This window comes from Chanodichthys erythropterus, chromosome 10, assembly GCF_024489055.1.
Source record: "Chanodichthys erythropterus isolate Z2021 chromosome 10, ASM2448905v1, whole genome shotgun sequence".
NCBI classification, from domain to species: Eukaryota; Metazoa; Chordata; class Actinopteri; order Cypriniformes; family Xenocyprididae; genus Chanodichthys; species Chanodichthys erythropterus.
Genome location: NC_090230.1, coordinates 35,624,134 through 35,638,906, shown reverse-complemented (window position 1 = coordinate 35,638,906; position 14,773 = coordinate 35,624,134). Strand labels below are relative to the sequence as shown.

Here is a 14,773-nt window from a genome sequence, read left to right as displayed (position 1 = left end):
TCAGGTGCCAGGTGTTTGTGAACTCAATCATGAGAGGCGTTTCTGGGAGGACATTATACCGAAGCGCTTTAACAACTTTGCTCAGGCATTGCAAAATGACCAACATTTGAGATGCTGTGCAATGAGATCGATTCGCTTGTTCAGTTATGGTCCAGTTATGCCGTCGCATCGCGAAGTCACGTCTTTTTTGATGCGCATAAAGGAATTTATTCGGTAAAAGCGTTTCCATTATGGCAAGCCATTTTGACTTTTATTCATTCTCAGGATATTAATTCTTGATATCAACAATTCAATTCTTGATATCAGGAATTACATTTCCACTAGTAACAATGTTAATTTTTGATATCAAAAAAATAATTTTCAATAGTCAAAATGCTAATTTTTGATAACAAGAATTACATTTTCACTAGTAAAAACTAGAATTCTTGATATCTGTAGTTGTATTTTCACTACTGAAATGTCACCAGGCTGCCATGTAAATTCAAAATATAATCAAAATATGATTATATGATATCAAAAATTATGATTTTTACGAGTAAGAATTGTATTTCTGATATGTGAAATTGCAATTTCAACTAGTAAGAAATCAATTGTTGATATCAACAATTGAATTTGAATGGCAGCCTATGGTGACATTTCACTAGTGAAAATACAATTGATATCAAGATAGTTTTTACTTATTCTTGATATCAAAAATTAGCATTTTAACTAGTGAAAATTGAATTGTTGATATCAAGAATTAAAATCGTTACTAGTGGAAATGTAATTCCTGATGTCAAGAATTGAATTGTTGATATCAAGAATTCATATCCTGAAAATGAATAAAAGTCAAAACGGCTTGCCATATTCCATCGTAGTTTATGCGCATGTTTTCGTATCGTTGAGCGCATAAGTTTTTTTTTAGAATTTATGTGCATCTTGGCGTTTCTATCCAGCGTTTTTTATTCGATATCCCAAAATACGCATTAAAATAGGTGGATTGTAACATAAGTGTTGAATAGAAGCAGCGTATACACTATTGAAGATGGTGGAAAATGCAGATATTTTAAGATAACTATCAGGAAATGGCAGCAGGTTGGTAGTTATGAAGCTTGAGGTAGTTATAATGTGTCAACTATAATTATTTGTTGTCTTTACGACTCTTTCTTTTCAGCCACCCCTTCTCAACACAGTTTGTGTGGTGCGTCAGATGGCGCTGCCTACATGCGGAAGAGAAACCAAAGAACACCGGGAATGTCACGAATCAGAAGCCTACAGCAGTCGCGCTTTTCTGCTCACTCAATCGGTGTATTTTATTAAAAGGAGCTCTAGAACTAGGGCTTGGGCTGGTAACATGGGTTAGCTTAGGTCTGGTTGCGGTAAAAAACGGTGACATAGTATATGCTGCGTCTCCGCCGGGAAAATGAAGTGTATGCCCGGTTCGTTTCAGGTGCACGCCGCATCCAACGGGCATTTTATCGTCTACATTTCTAAGATCACAAGCGATTGCCAACCCGATGCATCCCTTCAGTTCACTTCGGTAAGGTCTCGCGTGTTCATCAATGTATGCGCTTGTGTAGGCTACATTAATTGCTCTCTTGAGCAGAACATGAGTATTACATAAGTTCAACGTGAAAGCTGTGTCTCAACCTACTGAGCTGCCTAACTAGACTGCATTGGTCGGGATCGTTGGCGTATTTGTGCAGCCGATTCTGAAAGCGACGCTGACGGCGAACATGTTTTTTGTTTATAACACGACTCTGGAAAACTTGATTCTGATTGGTCAATAGCGACGTCTTGGGTGTATGAAAATATTTTTGTAAATTGGTCGCTAAATTGGATATTTCGCCGTTGTCCATAGCAACGCTAATCCTCTCTAACTTTCGAGAGGTTTCTAGAGAGAGAGAGAAAAAACAGCAAGTAAGAGTGCTAAGTTGTTGCTAAAAATGTTTGCTAACAGAAAAAGTAACTTTTTCTATGCAGATTGTGGAGTAATAGTTATTAATTTGTGTTGCTGGAATGTAGGCTACTTGACTATTTCTTTAAGACCCCCTGTGGTGAAAATCAAGTTTTTAATTATTATTTATATATTAGGGCCTATATTATTTTATATTTTTAATATACTTAATATACAAGCCATGTGCAAATTCTTCAGTCAACACCATTACTGAGTATTTTCTCTTTAATACTGCAGTGTACCAAAGAGATGCTGTGTTCAAAACCACATATTAGCATACTACTCTTACTAATTTTACACATCTTTCTATGGCAGAAGTAGTAAGTAGAGTAGCATGCTAGTATGCAGTTCCGAATTCAGCCAGAACCAATTCCATTAATGTGCGTAGTGGGGATTTTCCTGTCCTATTACGCTCTGTGGGCATTTTAAGAAGAGACAGGAAAAATTGGGTACATATAGCAATATAGCAAGAATGTAGAGGTAAAAACTCTGTTAATTTTCTCCGTAGGGAAATTGGTTTTGAAAGATAACTTTTAAACCTTTAAAGACATGTCTACTGTGAGCTATGAGGTTTTTAATCAATGGTATTTGCTACTGTTGGTGCCGTCAGGCCGCATTAATTCACCTTATTTTTAGAATAATCATATTTAACACCAGAATTCCTAGTGAAAAACTATATTACCTATGATGCTGTACAGAAAATTACACCAATCAGTCAAAAAAAGCAACACACGCCAAAATAGCTCTTTAGCTCCACCCACTCCCATGAAGCACTGTGAATGACTTAATTACGTTGTTTTCTCTAAGCTCTCAAAATACTGCTATATTTGTATATATATATATATATAATATATATATATATATTACAGTACAGTCCAAAAGTTTGGAACCACTAAGATTTTTAATGTTTTTAAAAGAAGTTTCGTCTGCTCAACCAAGGCTACATTTATTTAATTAAAAATACAGTAAAAACAGTAATATTGTGAAATATTATTACAATTTAAAATAACTGTTTTCTATTTGAATATATTTCACAAAGTAATTTATTCCTGTGATCAAAGCTGAATTTTCAGCATCGTTAATCCAGTCTTCAGTGTCACATGATCCTTCAGAAATTATTCTAATATGCTGATCTGCTGCTCAAGAAACATTTAATGTGTACAATTGTACAAAATATTTGTGTACAATATTTTTTTTCAGGATTATTTGATGAATAGAAAGTTCAAAAGAACAGTGTTTATCTGAAATCTAATCTTTTGTAACATTATAAATGTCTTTACTGCCACTTTTGATTGATTTAATGCATCCTTGCTGAATAAAAGTATTCGTTTCTTTAATTTCTTTTCAAAAAAATAAAAATAAAAATTCTTACTGACCCCAAACTTTTGAACGGTAGTGTATAATGTTACAAAAGCTTTGTATTTCAGATAAATGCTGTTCTTTTGAACTTTCTATTCATCAAGGAATCCTGAAAAAAAAAAAGTACACAACTGTTTTCAACATTGAAAATAATCATAAATGTTTACTGAGCATCAAATCAGCATATTAGAATGATTTCTGAAGGATCATGTGACACTGAAGACTGGAGTAATGATGCTGAAAATTCAGCTTTGCATCACAGGAATAAATTACTTTGTCAAATATATTTAAATAGTACACAGTTATTTTAAATTGTAATAATATTTCACAATATTACTGTTTTTTACTGTATTTTTAATTAAATAAATGTAGCCTTGGTGAGCAGACGAAACTTCTTTTAAAAACATAAAAAATCTTAGTGGTTCCAAACTTTTGTACTGTACTGTATATATGCATATTTTGGAATAAACTTAAAATAATTGTTTTTATTTATATAATCACATTTGTACATAAGAAGTTTTATATTTCTCTATTGTTTTTCGATTATTCTGTTCACAGTGCTTAATGGGATTGTAGTTCTTTCCCTCACTAAAGCCATTAAGTACACAGTCTTGTACCTTTGTCATTTTGTCCGATTTTCAAAAACCTTTTTGCTTCAAATGAAAGTTTGTAGTGTTATGATTCACCTCATAGCTGATTGACTTAGTTCATGGATTATAACTGTTTAACAAAGACTATACCATACATAAGAGTATAATTCACTCTTCAACTTCTTCTGAGTCAGTTTCTTATTCTAACATATGGCTGAATTAAACCGAGTGGATCAGGTAGTCCAAGCTGGTGTGATTGAGTGGAGGCGGGAACTAATTTGCATATTCATAGATCTGACCTGTGTATACTAGCAAGGAAGAGTGTAGAGTTACATTCAAGCTATTTTAAGGCATGAGGAATTTATTTTCTCAGGGAAAAATGTTTAAATATGTCATTTTAATTAACAAAGATAATGGATAAAATTAATGACTACAGGGGGACTTTAACAGTAAAATAATTTTTATTTCTTTAAAAAGTATTCATTTAATTATTTTATTTTATTTATTTGTCCTATTTGGAAAGTAGGCGTTTAATATGTGGATGAAGTTTAAATATTCCTTACATTTCACAAACATCTGTCATACAGACTAATTGAGTGAAAAGTAGATGTAACAATTATGATGGAATATGGCAAAATATGGATACTGCATTATAACCTATTATTATTGTTATATCACAAAGATTTTATTGTCATTTAATGACACAAGTTATTATCTTTTTGTATCTTTGATGTTATGTCTACATAATCACATGCAATACTCAATCATTTGATTAATATTCTTGCTTGCACATTGAACATGAGCAAAAGAGTAAATATTTATAGACATCATTTGCAGTATTATGTTTGATTGTGTAAGGAATTTATCCTCTTAATTTTGACAATTAAGTTTTATGAGTTTTAACTGTGTCTTTATCCATTGCTTTTAGGTCCCAGTTTACAGATACTGACATGGAATATGAGAGGCCTAATGTCGAGACCATTAAATGTGTGGTGGTGGGGGACAATGCTGTGGGCAAAACGCGGCTGATCTGTGCCCGAGCATGTAACGCCACTCTTACGCAGTACCAGCTCCTCGCCACGCATGTGCCCACTGTCTGGGCCATTGACCAGTATAGAGTCTGTCAAGAGGTCTGGACTTTTATCTTTCCACTCGCGACACTCAAAAAAAAAGCGTACGATAAGTATTGTAACTCATAAATCCAATGCATTTGTTGTTTTGAAGGTTCTGGAGCGCTCCAGAGATGTAGTGGATGATGTAAGCGTGTCTCTTCGATTATGGGACACTTTCGGAGACCACCACAAAGACCGACGCTTTGCATACGGCAGGTGTGTTTGTGGACCGTTTTCTTGGAAATGAAACATTCATTTGAGGAGATCTTGAATGTTTTATCTTGTGTTTGGACACCAGGTCAGATGTGGTGGTCCTGTGCTTCTCCATCGCCAACCCCAATTCTCTCTTTCACGTGAAAACTATGTGGTACCCAGAGATCAAGCACTTCTGCCCTCGTGCCCCAGTCATCCTGGTGGGCTGCCAGTTAGACCTCCGTTACGCTGACCTGGAAGCTGTTAATCGGGCACGGAGGCCTCTTGCCAGGTGAATTGTTGTTTAAAAGTTTCAACCTGTGATTTAAAGACCCCTTGAAATCAGATTCTGGAGTTTTTAATGCTCATTGTGCTTATTTAAAAATTGATAGTCTTTCTCTTCCTGGGAAACAGACCTAATATATTGATTAATATGCACAAGTGTATAGATTTTTTTTTTTTTGGTTCAATAAAATGTTGTCTAGAAATGTGTATATATATTGTTAAAATCTATTTGTTACCGTTTAAAAGTTTGACGTTGGCAAGATTTTTTTATTTTTTTTTTTAAGTCTCTTATGCTCACCAAAGCTGTATTTATTTGATTAAGAATATGGTAAAATTGGTAATATTGTGAAGTATTATTACAAAATAAAATAACTCTTTTCTATTTTAATATATATTTAAAAATGTAATTTATTCCTGTGATGCAAAGCTTATTTTTCAGCATCATTACTCCAGTTTTCAGTCACATGATCCTTCAGAAATCATTCTAATATGATGATTTGCTTAAGAAATATTTCTTCTTATTATCAATGTTGAAAACTGTTGTGCTGCTTCATATTTTTGTGGAAACAGTGATACATTTTTTTTTAGGATTCTTTGAATAGAAAGTTCAAAATAACAGCATTTTTTTGAAAATGAAATATTTTTTAACATTACAAATGTCTTTACTGTAACTTTTGATCAATTTAATGCATCACTGCTGAATAAAAGTGATAATTTCTTAAAAAAATATATAATTATACTGCAAATACAAAATTTATAAAAAAAAAAATTGATTATAAACAGCTCTATACTTCAAGTACCAAATGATTCTCTAACTTATAACACATAATTGTATCTATATTATAAATATAAAATACTATATAATAATAAAATACTAATAATTATACATATCTTTATATTATAAATATCACTTGTTTCTCTAAATATAAATATAAAGGTCTCAAAATTAATTTCACCTGCTTCTGATTAGCAATAGCAAGAAATAAGTCCATCGATGTTTCTTTGGCTAGCTTTATTTCAGACTGTTTAGTTGGCTGAATTGAGCATCCTGTATTGAGGGTGTTTTTAAAGGGTTAGTTCACCCAAAAATGTTGTTCCAAACCCATAAGACTTTTGTTCATCTTCGTAACACAAATGAAGATTTTTTTATTTTGTTTTTAGGAAATCTGAGAGCTTTCTGTCCCTTTGATCTTTTCATCAAATAAAGCAATTGAGTCTCTTCAGAAAATTTAGACTAAATGGCTAAAAGTTTAGTGGTTAAAAAAAAACCCCTGCTAAACCACTAAAAATTTGGACTAAATACATATGGATTAGTTTTACGATCTCTTTTGTCAGTCTCAAAGTTGTCAGTTGCATAGCTGTCTATGGAGGGAACAGAAAGCTCTAAGATTTCATCAAAAGAGCTTAATTTGTGTTCTGAAGATGAACGAAGTCTTGCGGGACGACATGAGGGTGAGTAATTAATGACAGAATTTTCATTTTTGGGTGAACTACCCCTTTAATTAATGCAAGAATGTTACAATATGTAACATTCACATTAAAGATATTGTAGTACATCCTTCTTGTTGACATTTCTCCATGAACCAACTTTACAGACCCATCAAAGCAAATGAGATTCTTCCTCCTGAGAAGGGTCGCGAGGTGGCCAAAGAACTGGGTGTGCCGTACTACGAGACCAGCGTTGTGGCTCAGTTTGGAGTGAAAGACGTGTTTGACAATGCCATTCGCGCTGCTCTCATCTCACGGCGCCACCTGCAGTTCTGGAAGTCTCACTTGAGGGACGTCCAACGGCCCCTTTTGCAGGCGCCTTTCCTGCCTCCAAAGCCTCCTCCACCTGTTATAGTCATCCCGCCGCCTCCTTCCACCACTGAGGAGCACCCGGCCCGGCTGCTGGAGGAGCCGCTGTGTGCTGATGTGGTTCTGGTTCTCCAAGAGCACCAGCGAGTCTTCGCTCATAAGGTCTACCTCGCCACGGCTTCTTCGAAATTCTACGACCTTTTTCTCCAGGATGTGAAGGCTGAGGCTGATGGCAAGCAACCCCCCGGACGGGAGCCCCCTACACGGGCGGCCAGCTTTGACATGTGTGAGAGCAGTGATGAAGATAGCAGGGTCAACCTCAGGGCCTGCATCAGTGACGGGACCCTGATTGGCACAGACTCCGATGGGATACTTGAAGGTGGCCGTGGGGGGCGGCTTTTGTCGTCTTTGGGTCGGGCTTTTGTCAGCATCAGGAGAGAAATGGTCCAGGACCCCGTCACATTCATCTCCCGGCCGATGACGGTGGTGCACATGGACCCTTCGGTGTTGCTCGGGCCGTTTCGTGTGGTCATGCGTTACCTATACACTGGACAGTTGGACGAGCACGAGAAGGACCTAATGCAAATCGCCCACATCGCAGAGTTGCTGGAAGTGTTCGACTTGCGCATGATGGTCGCCAACATCCTGAATGACGAGGCCTTCATGAACCAGGAGATCACAAAGGCTTTCCATGTGCGACGGACCAATCGGGTGAAGGAATGCCTGGCTAAGGGAACTTTCTCAGGTCAAAGTTGTTTTATCTCATGTCGTAAAGTAAGGCTGCACCGTTTGGGGATAAAATTGAATTGCAAATTAGTATAATTTATTATTATTAAAGGTGCCGTAGAACATCTTTTCAAAAGATGTAATATAAGCCTAAGGTGTCCCCTGAATGTGTCTGTGAAGTTTCAGCTCAAAATACCCCATAGATTTTTTTAATTAATTTTTTTAACTGCCTATTTTGGGGCATCATTAACTATACACCGATTCAGGCTGCGACCCCTTTAAATCTCTTGCTCTCTGCCCTCCCGAGCTCTCGACTATAAAACAGTGCAGTTATACAGTGCATAAACAAAGTTCACACAGCTAATATAACCCTCAAATGGATCTTTACAAGATGTTCGTCATGCATGCTGCATGCATGGATCGGATCACGTGAGTATAGTATTTATTTGGATGTTTACATTTGATTCTGCATGAGTTTGATAGTGCTCCATGGCTAACGACTAATGCTACACTATTGGAGAGATTTATAAAGAATGAAGTTGTTTATGAATTATACAGACTGCAAGTGTTTAATAATGAAAATAGCGACGGCTCTTGTCTCTGTGAATACAGTAATAAACGATGGTAACTTTAACCACATTTAACAGTACATTGTCTTTCTAAATTTTTCGTTAGCATGTTGCTAATTTACAAATATCACTAAAAATATCATGTTATCATGGATCATGTCAGTTATTATTGCTCCATCTGCAATTTTTTGCTATTGTTCTTGCTTGCTTACCTAGTCTGATGATTCAGCTGTGCACAGATCCAGACGTTAATACTGGCTGCCCTTGTGTAATGCCTTGAACATGGGCTGGCATATGCAAATATTGGGGGTGTACATATTAATGAGCCCGACTGTTACGTAACAGTCAGTGTTATGTTGAGATTCGCCTGTTCTTCGGAGGTCTTTTAAACAAATGAGATTTATATAAGAAGGAGGAAGCAATGGAGTTTGAAACTCACTATATGTTTTTTCCATGTACTGAACTCTTGTTATTCAACTATGCCGAAGTCAATTCAATTTTTGATTCTAGGGCAACTTTAAATAAAAACTAGTGTAATATTTCACTATAAAATAGTGATGGACGCTTTCGAAACACTGCTTCATGAAGTTTCCAAACCTTTGCAAATCATTTGTTTTTAACCAGCGTATTCGGACTGACAAAGTCAGATGGTGTTAGTAAATGAGGATTGATTACGTCAGTACTGTTTCAGGATTTCAATTTTTCACCCATCTCTGTGAACCCATGAACTAGTGTTTATATATTTTTTTTAACTTGATCTTGGATCACTTTTATATTTCTTTTGACATTTTAATGTCACATTTGTATAATAAAAAGCAATAGTTGTTGCAAAATCCATTTAAAGCAAATCATTTAACTCGGCAGCCATCTTTGAAACGCCTCTTGTGCAGCTATTTCAGTCATGCAAATCTCACCAGTGAAATCATGTGCAGTCATAAGCGTGCATCTCAGAACACTGGGTGCGTCCCAATTCGTGTACTTGTGCACTATTCTATGTCGTTTTTAAGTATAAATAGTACGAGTAGTACATTCACACTGAAAGTTCCAAAAAGAAAAAGTACACTTTAAATACCCGGATGATGCACTAAAGTAATGGAAAAAACGAAGTGTGGAATGTTGGACACTTCGTGAACTCAACTGTCGCAGCTTTTATTACGTAGTGGAGGGGAAGTGAGGATCGAACTCCGTTGTTAAATGACAAAATAACCTTATGCAATTCACGCACTTATGGATGAGTGCATAGTGCACAAGTGTATAGTGCATCATTTGGGACGCAACTACTGAGTGTTTCTATAGCAATTGGAGCTTCAGACAGCTGCAGTGATGCGTTGACTTTACCATTTGGCAATTGGCTCTTTTATTTACAAGGCGAGACTTAATTGCGCATTGCACTTTTTCCCATTCAGTAAAATGATGGCACCGTCTTTGTGTATCTAAAGACTTTGGTTGTAGTTAATAGACTCTTATTGGTCTGATTAACCAAACTCCATAAAACCAACAAAACAAGCCCTACAATTCAATAAAATAATATATCATACAGACATTTCATATGTAAGCCATATCGCAATTCCGGTTAATCGTGCAGCCCTATCGTAATATCCTAATGCTGTCTGTTTTTACTGCATTAAAGAATTATTTCTTTATATCCCAGATGTGGTGTTCAAACTGGACGATGGTACCGTTCAGGCCCATAAACCTCTACTCATCTCTAGCTGCGATTGGATGGCAGCCATGTTTGGTGGGCCTTTTGTCGAGAGCTGTACTAAAGAGGTGAACGCTTCATTTTACAGAAGTGACCCATTCATGCACAACATTTATAAACATCACTGTGGCAAAGAGATGAATCAATCAATAAATTTATTGTCCTTTTGTCCTCTGAGAGAAGATTTCAAACAGTGTTTCACTGATATTTGTGTAGATGTATAATGTTATCTTCATGTCTTGTTGCGGTTTCACAGGTGTTGTTCCCAAACACGACCCGTAGTAGTATGCAGGCGGTGCTGGAGTATCTCTACACGGGACGCTTCTGCTCCAGACCTGACCTGGATGCCATGGAGCTGATTATCTTGGCCAATCGCCTCTGCTTGCCTCACCTGGTCGCCCTCACAGGTCTGATGTTTTATTATCATGTTAATAATAGACATAAAGAACTAACAAAGATTATACAGTTTATATCTCTTCTTTATAACAAAAGTATTTTGTTTAACCAAGATTTCACCATTTTTTAGTATTTTAGTTTTATTTAGTCTTTCTATACAATAAAATACTGTCGTTCAAAAGTTTGTATCTAACATTTCAATAATGTTTTTGAAAGAATTCTCTTATGTTCACCAAGGTTGCATTTATTTGATCAAACATAAAGTAAAACAGTCATTTTGTTAAATATTAATGCATTATTTCACAAATAAGCATGCATTATTTCACAAAAAAATATATATTTTAATATTTTTTAAAATGCAATTTATTCCTGTGATGCAAAGCTGAATTTTCAGCATCATTACTCCAGTCTTCAGTGTCACATGATCCTTCAGAAATCATTCTGATATGCTGATTTGCTGCTCAATAAAGATTTCTCAGTCTTATCAATGTTGAAAACAGTTGTGCTGCTTCGTATTTTTGTGGAAATTTTGTGGAGATTCTTTGATAATAGAAAGTTCTAATGAACAGCATTTATTTGAAATAGAAATCTTCTGTAAAATCATAAATGTCTTTACTGTTACTGTTAGTACTGTACTACTTTGATCAATTCAATGCATCCTTAATGAATATAATAAAAAGAAAACTGACCACAAAGTTTTGAACAGTAGTGTACATATTATGTTTTTTTGATACACTAACAAACCAAAAATATGTGCTCATCCCTTTCAAATGAACTAATAATAGGCACCATTTACACTTTTCATGCATTGAAAGAGCAACATGAACATTTTGCTAAACTTCTCCTTTTGTGTTTCACTGAAGACAAAGGTCATACAGATTTGGAATAACACGAAGATGAATAAATGATGACAGAATTTTAATTTCTGGGTGAATTAATTGCTTAATTGTGTTTTGCTGCAGAGCTCCACACTGTGACAGTTCTGAAGGAGGCTGCTGCCATGGGCACGGACATTGACGGAGATGTGCTGGTATATCTGGAGATGGCTCAGGTAAAACGACGAGTGGAAATCTACACAAACTCCTCCGGCAGTACATGTAGCATATATAAGTTGTAGTGCATAGGTTATTTAAGTGAAGTTTTCAAGTTAGCATTTCCTTTATTGATTAACCCAGCTGTTAGAGACTCTGTTGTACTTTACACTCAACAAATCTAAAATGCCTGTGATTATGTTACAAGTAAACTAAGAAATATTCTTGAAAGCTGCATGACTGAGGAAATAATGGGTTTCCTGCAAACACTGCAGTAACCCGTGTCCTGTTCTGGGATTTGGTGTGAAGTCGGACACATTTTTGCAGCATTCCTGTGAATGTTCACATGGTTCTTTCTGTCATGCCTGACTGGTCAAGCTGAGTCACTTGATTTACTAAAGACTCTTAGGAACGCTGAACATTTCTACACTTTGGTGTCTCAGACACTCTCTGTAAATAAAAGGTTATTCTGTCAACGACTCTGCTGATGTAATAAAACTAAAACAGAATGATTTATAAAATGCATGATTTAACAGATCTTGAGTAAACTGGTATAGACTGACTGTGGAAAATGAGTCTATTTAAATCCAAGTTTAAAAGCAACTTTTTTTTTTGTCCGGGCACGCACTGTATATAACGGTTCTTTTAAATTGTAATAATTTTTCACACTATTATAGTTTTTATTGTATTTTTTAAAATTATGATATTTGGCTGAAATATTCCTTTAAAGAACACTCAAGCTACATGTTGTCATGTGATTTCAGTTCCACTGTGCCTACCAGCTCACCGATTGGTGCCTTCACCACATCTGCACCAACTACAACAACGTGTGCCGCAAATTCCCCAGGGACATGAGGGCCAAATCAGCAGGTGGTACATAAAGTTTGTCTTTTTTTTTTTTTTAACCTGTCCAGAATTCAGTTTTTAATATGTTTTTGTTTTGGATGCATTTTCAGAGAACCAAGAATACTTTGAGAAGCACCGTTGGCCTCCAGTCTGGTACCTGAAGGAGGACGACCACTACCAGAGAGCACGGAAGGAGCGGGAAAAGGAGGACTACCTGTCGCAGAAGCGGCAGAGCAAACGTAAATGGGTGCTGTGGAATCTTCCGCCCTCCCCTACAAACCCCTCTTCATCTTCCTCATCGTCCTCATCCTCAGGCTCCTCTGCTATCGTTTGAAGAGACGAGGGGGAAACCGTAAGGTTTCTGTAAGGTACTTTACAGAAACTATGAGGTGCAGTGAACATATCTTCTTCGACAAGTCCTGCTTTTAACACAGGGTTGAAATCACTGCTGGTTTCAGATCAACATCTCATCAACTGTGCTTTGAAATTCATGGTGCTTGAAGTCCTGTACAGGCATCATGTAGGGCATGGCTGCCAAACAGGTCTAAATGTAAAATGTTTACCAAATGTGACTATAGTTGTTCTGCTTACATAAAACAGGTAGGCATTTCATTTCAAAACAATGAAGAAACTTTGGTGTATTATATTGATCTAGATCAGTGGTTCCCAACATCATGCCAAAATGGTTCATCATACAAAAATCAATTGATTTAAACACTGCGTGTATATAAATAATATTATTTATTAACTTTCACAGTATTTATTAACATAATGATTTAGAGTTTATTTTCATGTTTGTTTGTTTTTTAGTTTTCATTTTTTTTTTTTTTTTTTTTTATAACACTTTACAGTAGGTTTCCATTTGTTAACTTGATCTAACAATGAAAACTACTTCTAAAGCATTTATCAATCTTAGTTCGTTAATTTCAACATTTACTAATACATTATAAAATATCAAAAGTTGTATCATTATTAATGGACCTGAGTAAACTAACAATGAACAATGTTTTTTTTTAAAATAATGTTAACAAAGATTAATAAATCTGTAACAAATGTATTGCTCATTGTTAGTTAATGCATTTAATAATATATATTTCATTAGCTTTAATTTATTTTTAATCTGGCATATATTTGGCATATATATATATATATATATATATATATATATATATATATATATATATATATATATATACACACATACACTACCGCTCAAAAGTTTGGGATCGGTAAGATTTTTAATGTTTTTAAAAGAAGTTTCGTCTGCTCACCAAGGCTACATTTATTTAATTAAAAATACAGTAAAAACAGTAATATTGTGAAATATTATTACAATTTAAAATAACTGTTTTAATATTTTAAAATGTAATTTATTCCTGTGATGGCATAGCTGAATTTTCAGCAACGTTAATCCAGTCTTCAGTGTCACATGATCCTTCAGAAATCATTCTAATATGTCAATTTGCTGCTCAAGAAACATTTAATGTGTACAATTGTACAAAATATTTGTGTACAATATTTTTTTTCAGGATTATTTGATGAATAGAAAGTTCAAAAGAACAGTGTTTATCTGAAATCTAATCTTTTGTAACATTATAAATGTCTTTACTGCCACTTTTGATTGATTTAATGCATCCTTGCTGAATAAAAGCATTCATTTCTTTAATTTCTTTTCAAAAAATAAAAATTCTTACTGACCCCAAACTTTTGAACGGTAGTGTATAATGTTACAAAAGCTTTGTATTTTCAGATAAATGCTGTTCTTTTGAACTTTCTATTCATCAAGGAATCCTGAAAAAAAAGTACACAACTGTTTTCAACATTGAAAATAATAAGAAATGTTTCTTGAGGTACTAATCATCATATTAGATTTAATGATTTCTGAAGGATCATGTGACACTGAAGACTGAAAATTCAGTTTTGCCAACACGAGAATAAATTACTTTGTAAAATATATTCAAATACAAAACAGTTATTTTAAATTGTACGAATTTTTCACAATATTACTGTTTTTACTGTATTTTTAATTAAATAAATTAAGCCTTGGTGAGCAGACGAAACTTCTTTTAAAAACATTAAAAATCTTACCGATCCCAAACTTTTGAGTGGTAGTGTGTATATATATTATTTTGGTAATTTGGCAATTTTGGTAAAAAAAAAAAAAAAAACATTTACTAATGTTAACTAATGGGACTTTATTGTCAATAAATTATATATATATATATATATATA

At 34.8% G+C, this 14,773-nt stretch overlaps 1 protein-coding gene across 3 annotated transcripts; it reads left to right on the top strand.

Annotated features, from left to right (window-relative positions):
* Window positions 1-888: 888 nt before the first annotated feature.
* On the top strand, window positions 889-14,724 carry rhobtb2b (Rho related BTB domain containing 2b). 3 transcript variants are annotated; one of them, XM_067399058.1, is made up of 10 exons: window positions 889-1,074; window positions 4,814-5,015; window positions 5,110-5,213; window positions 5,296-5,481; window positions 7,070-8,016; window positions 10,218-10,336; window positions 10,525-10,675; window positions 11,627-11,715; window positions 12,460-12,565; window positions 12,652-14,724. In XM_067399058.1, exons 2-10 carry the CDS (start codon window positions 4,836-4,838, stop codon window positions 12,873-12,875), a joined length of 2,106 nt encoding a protein of 701 aa, XP_067255159.1. In that variant the 5' UTR covers window positions 889-1,074; window positions 4,814-4,835; the 3' UTR covers window positions 12,876-14,724. The 3 variants fall into 3 exon arrangements, with proteins under 3 accessions (XP_067255159.1, XP_067255158.1, XP_067255160.1); XM_067399057.1 differs by lacking the exon at window positions 889-1,074 and adding an exon at window positions 1,225-1,519; XM_067399059.1 differs by lacking the exon at window positions 889-1,074 and adding an exon at window positions 1,714-1,899.
* Window positions 14,725-14,773: the final 49 nt, after the last annotated feature.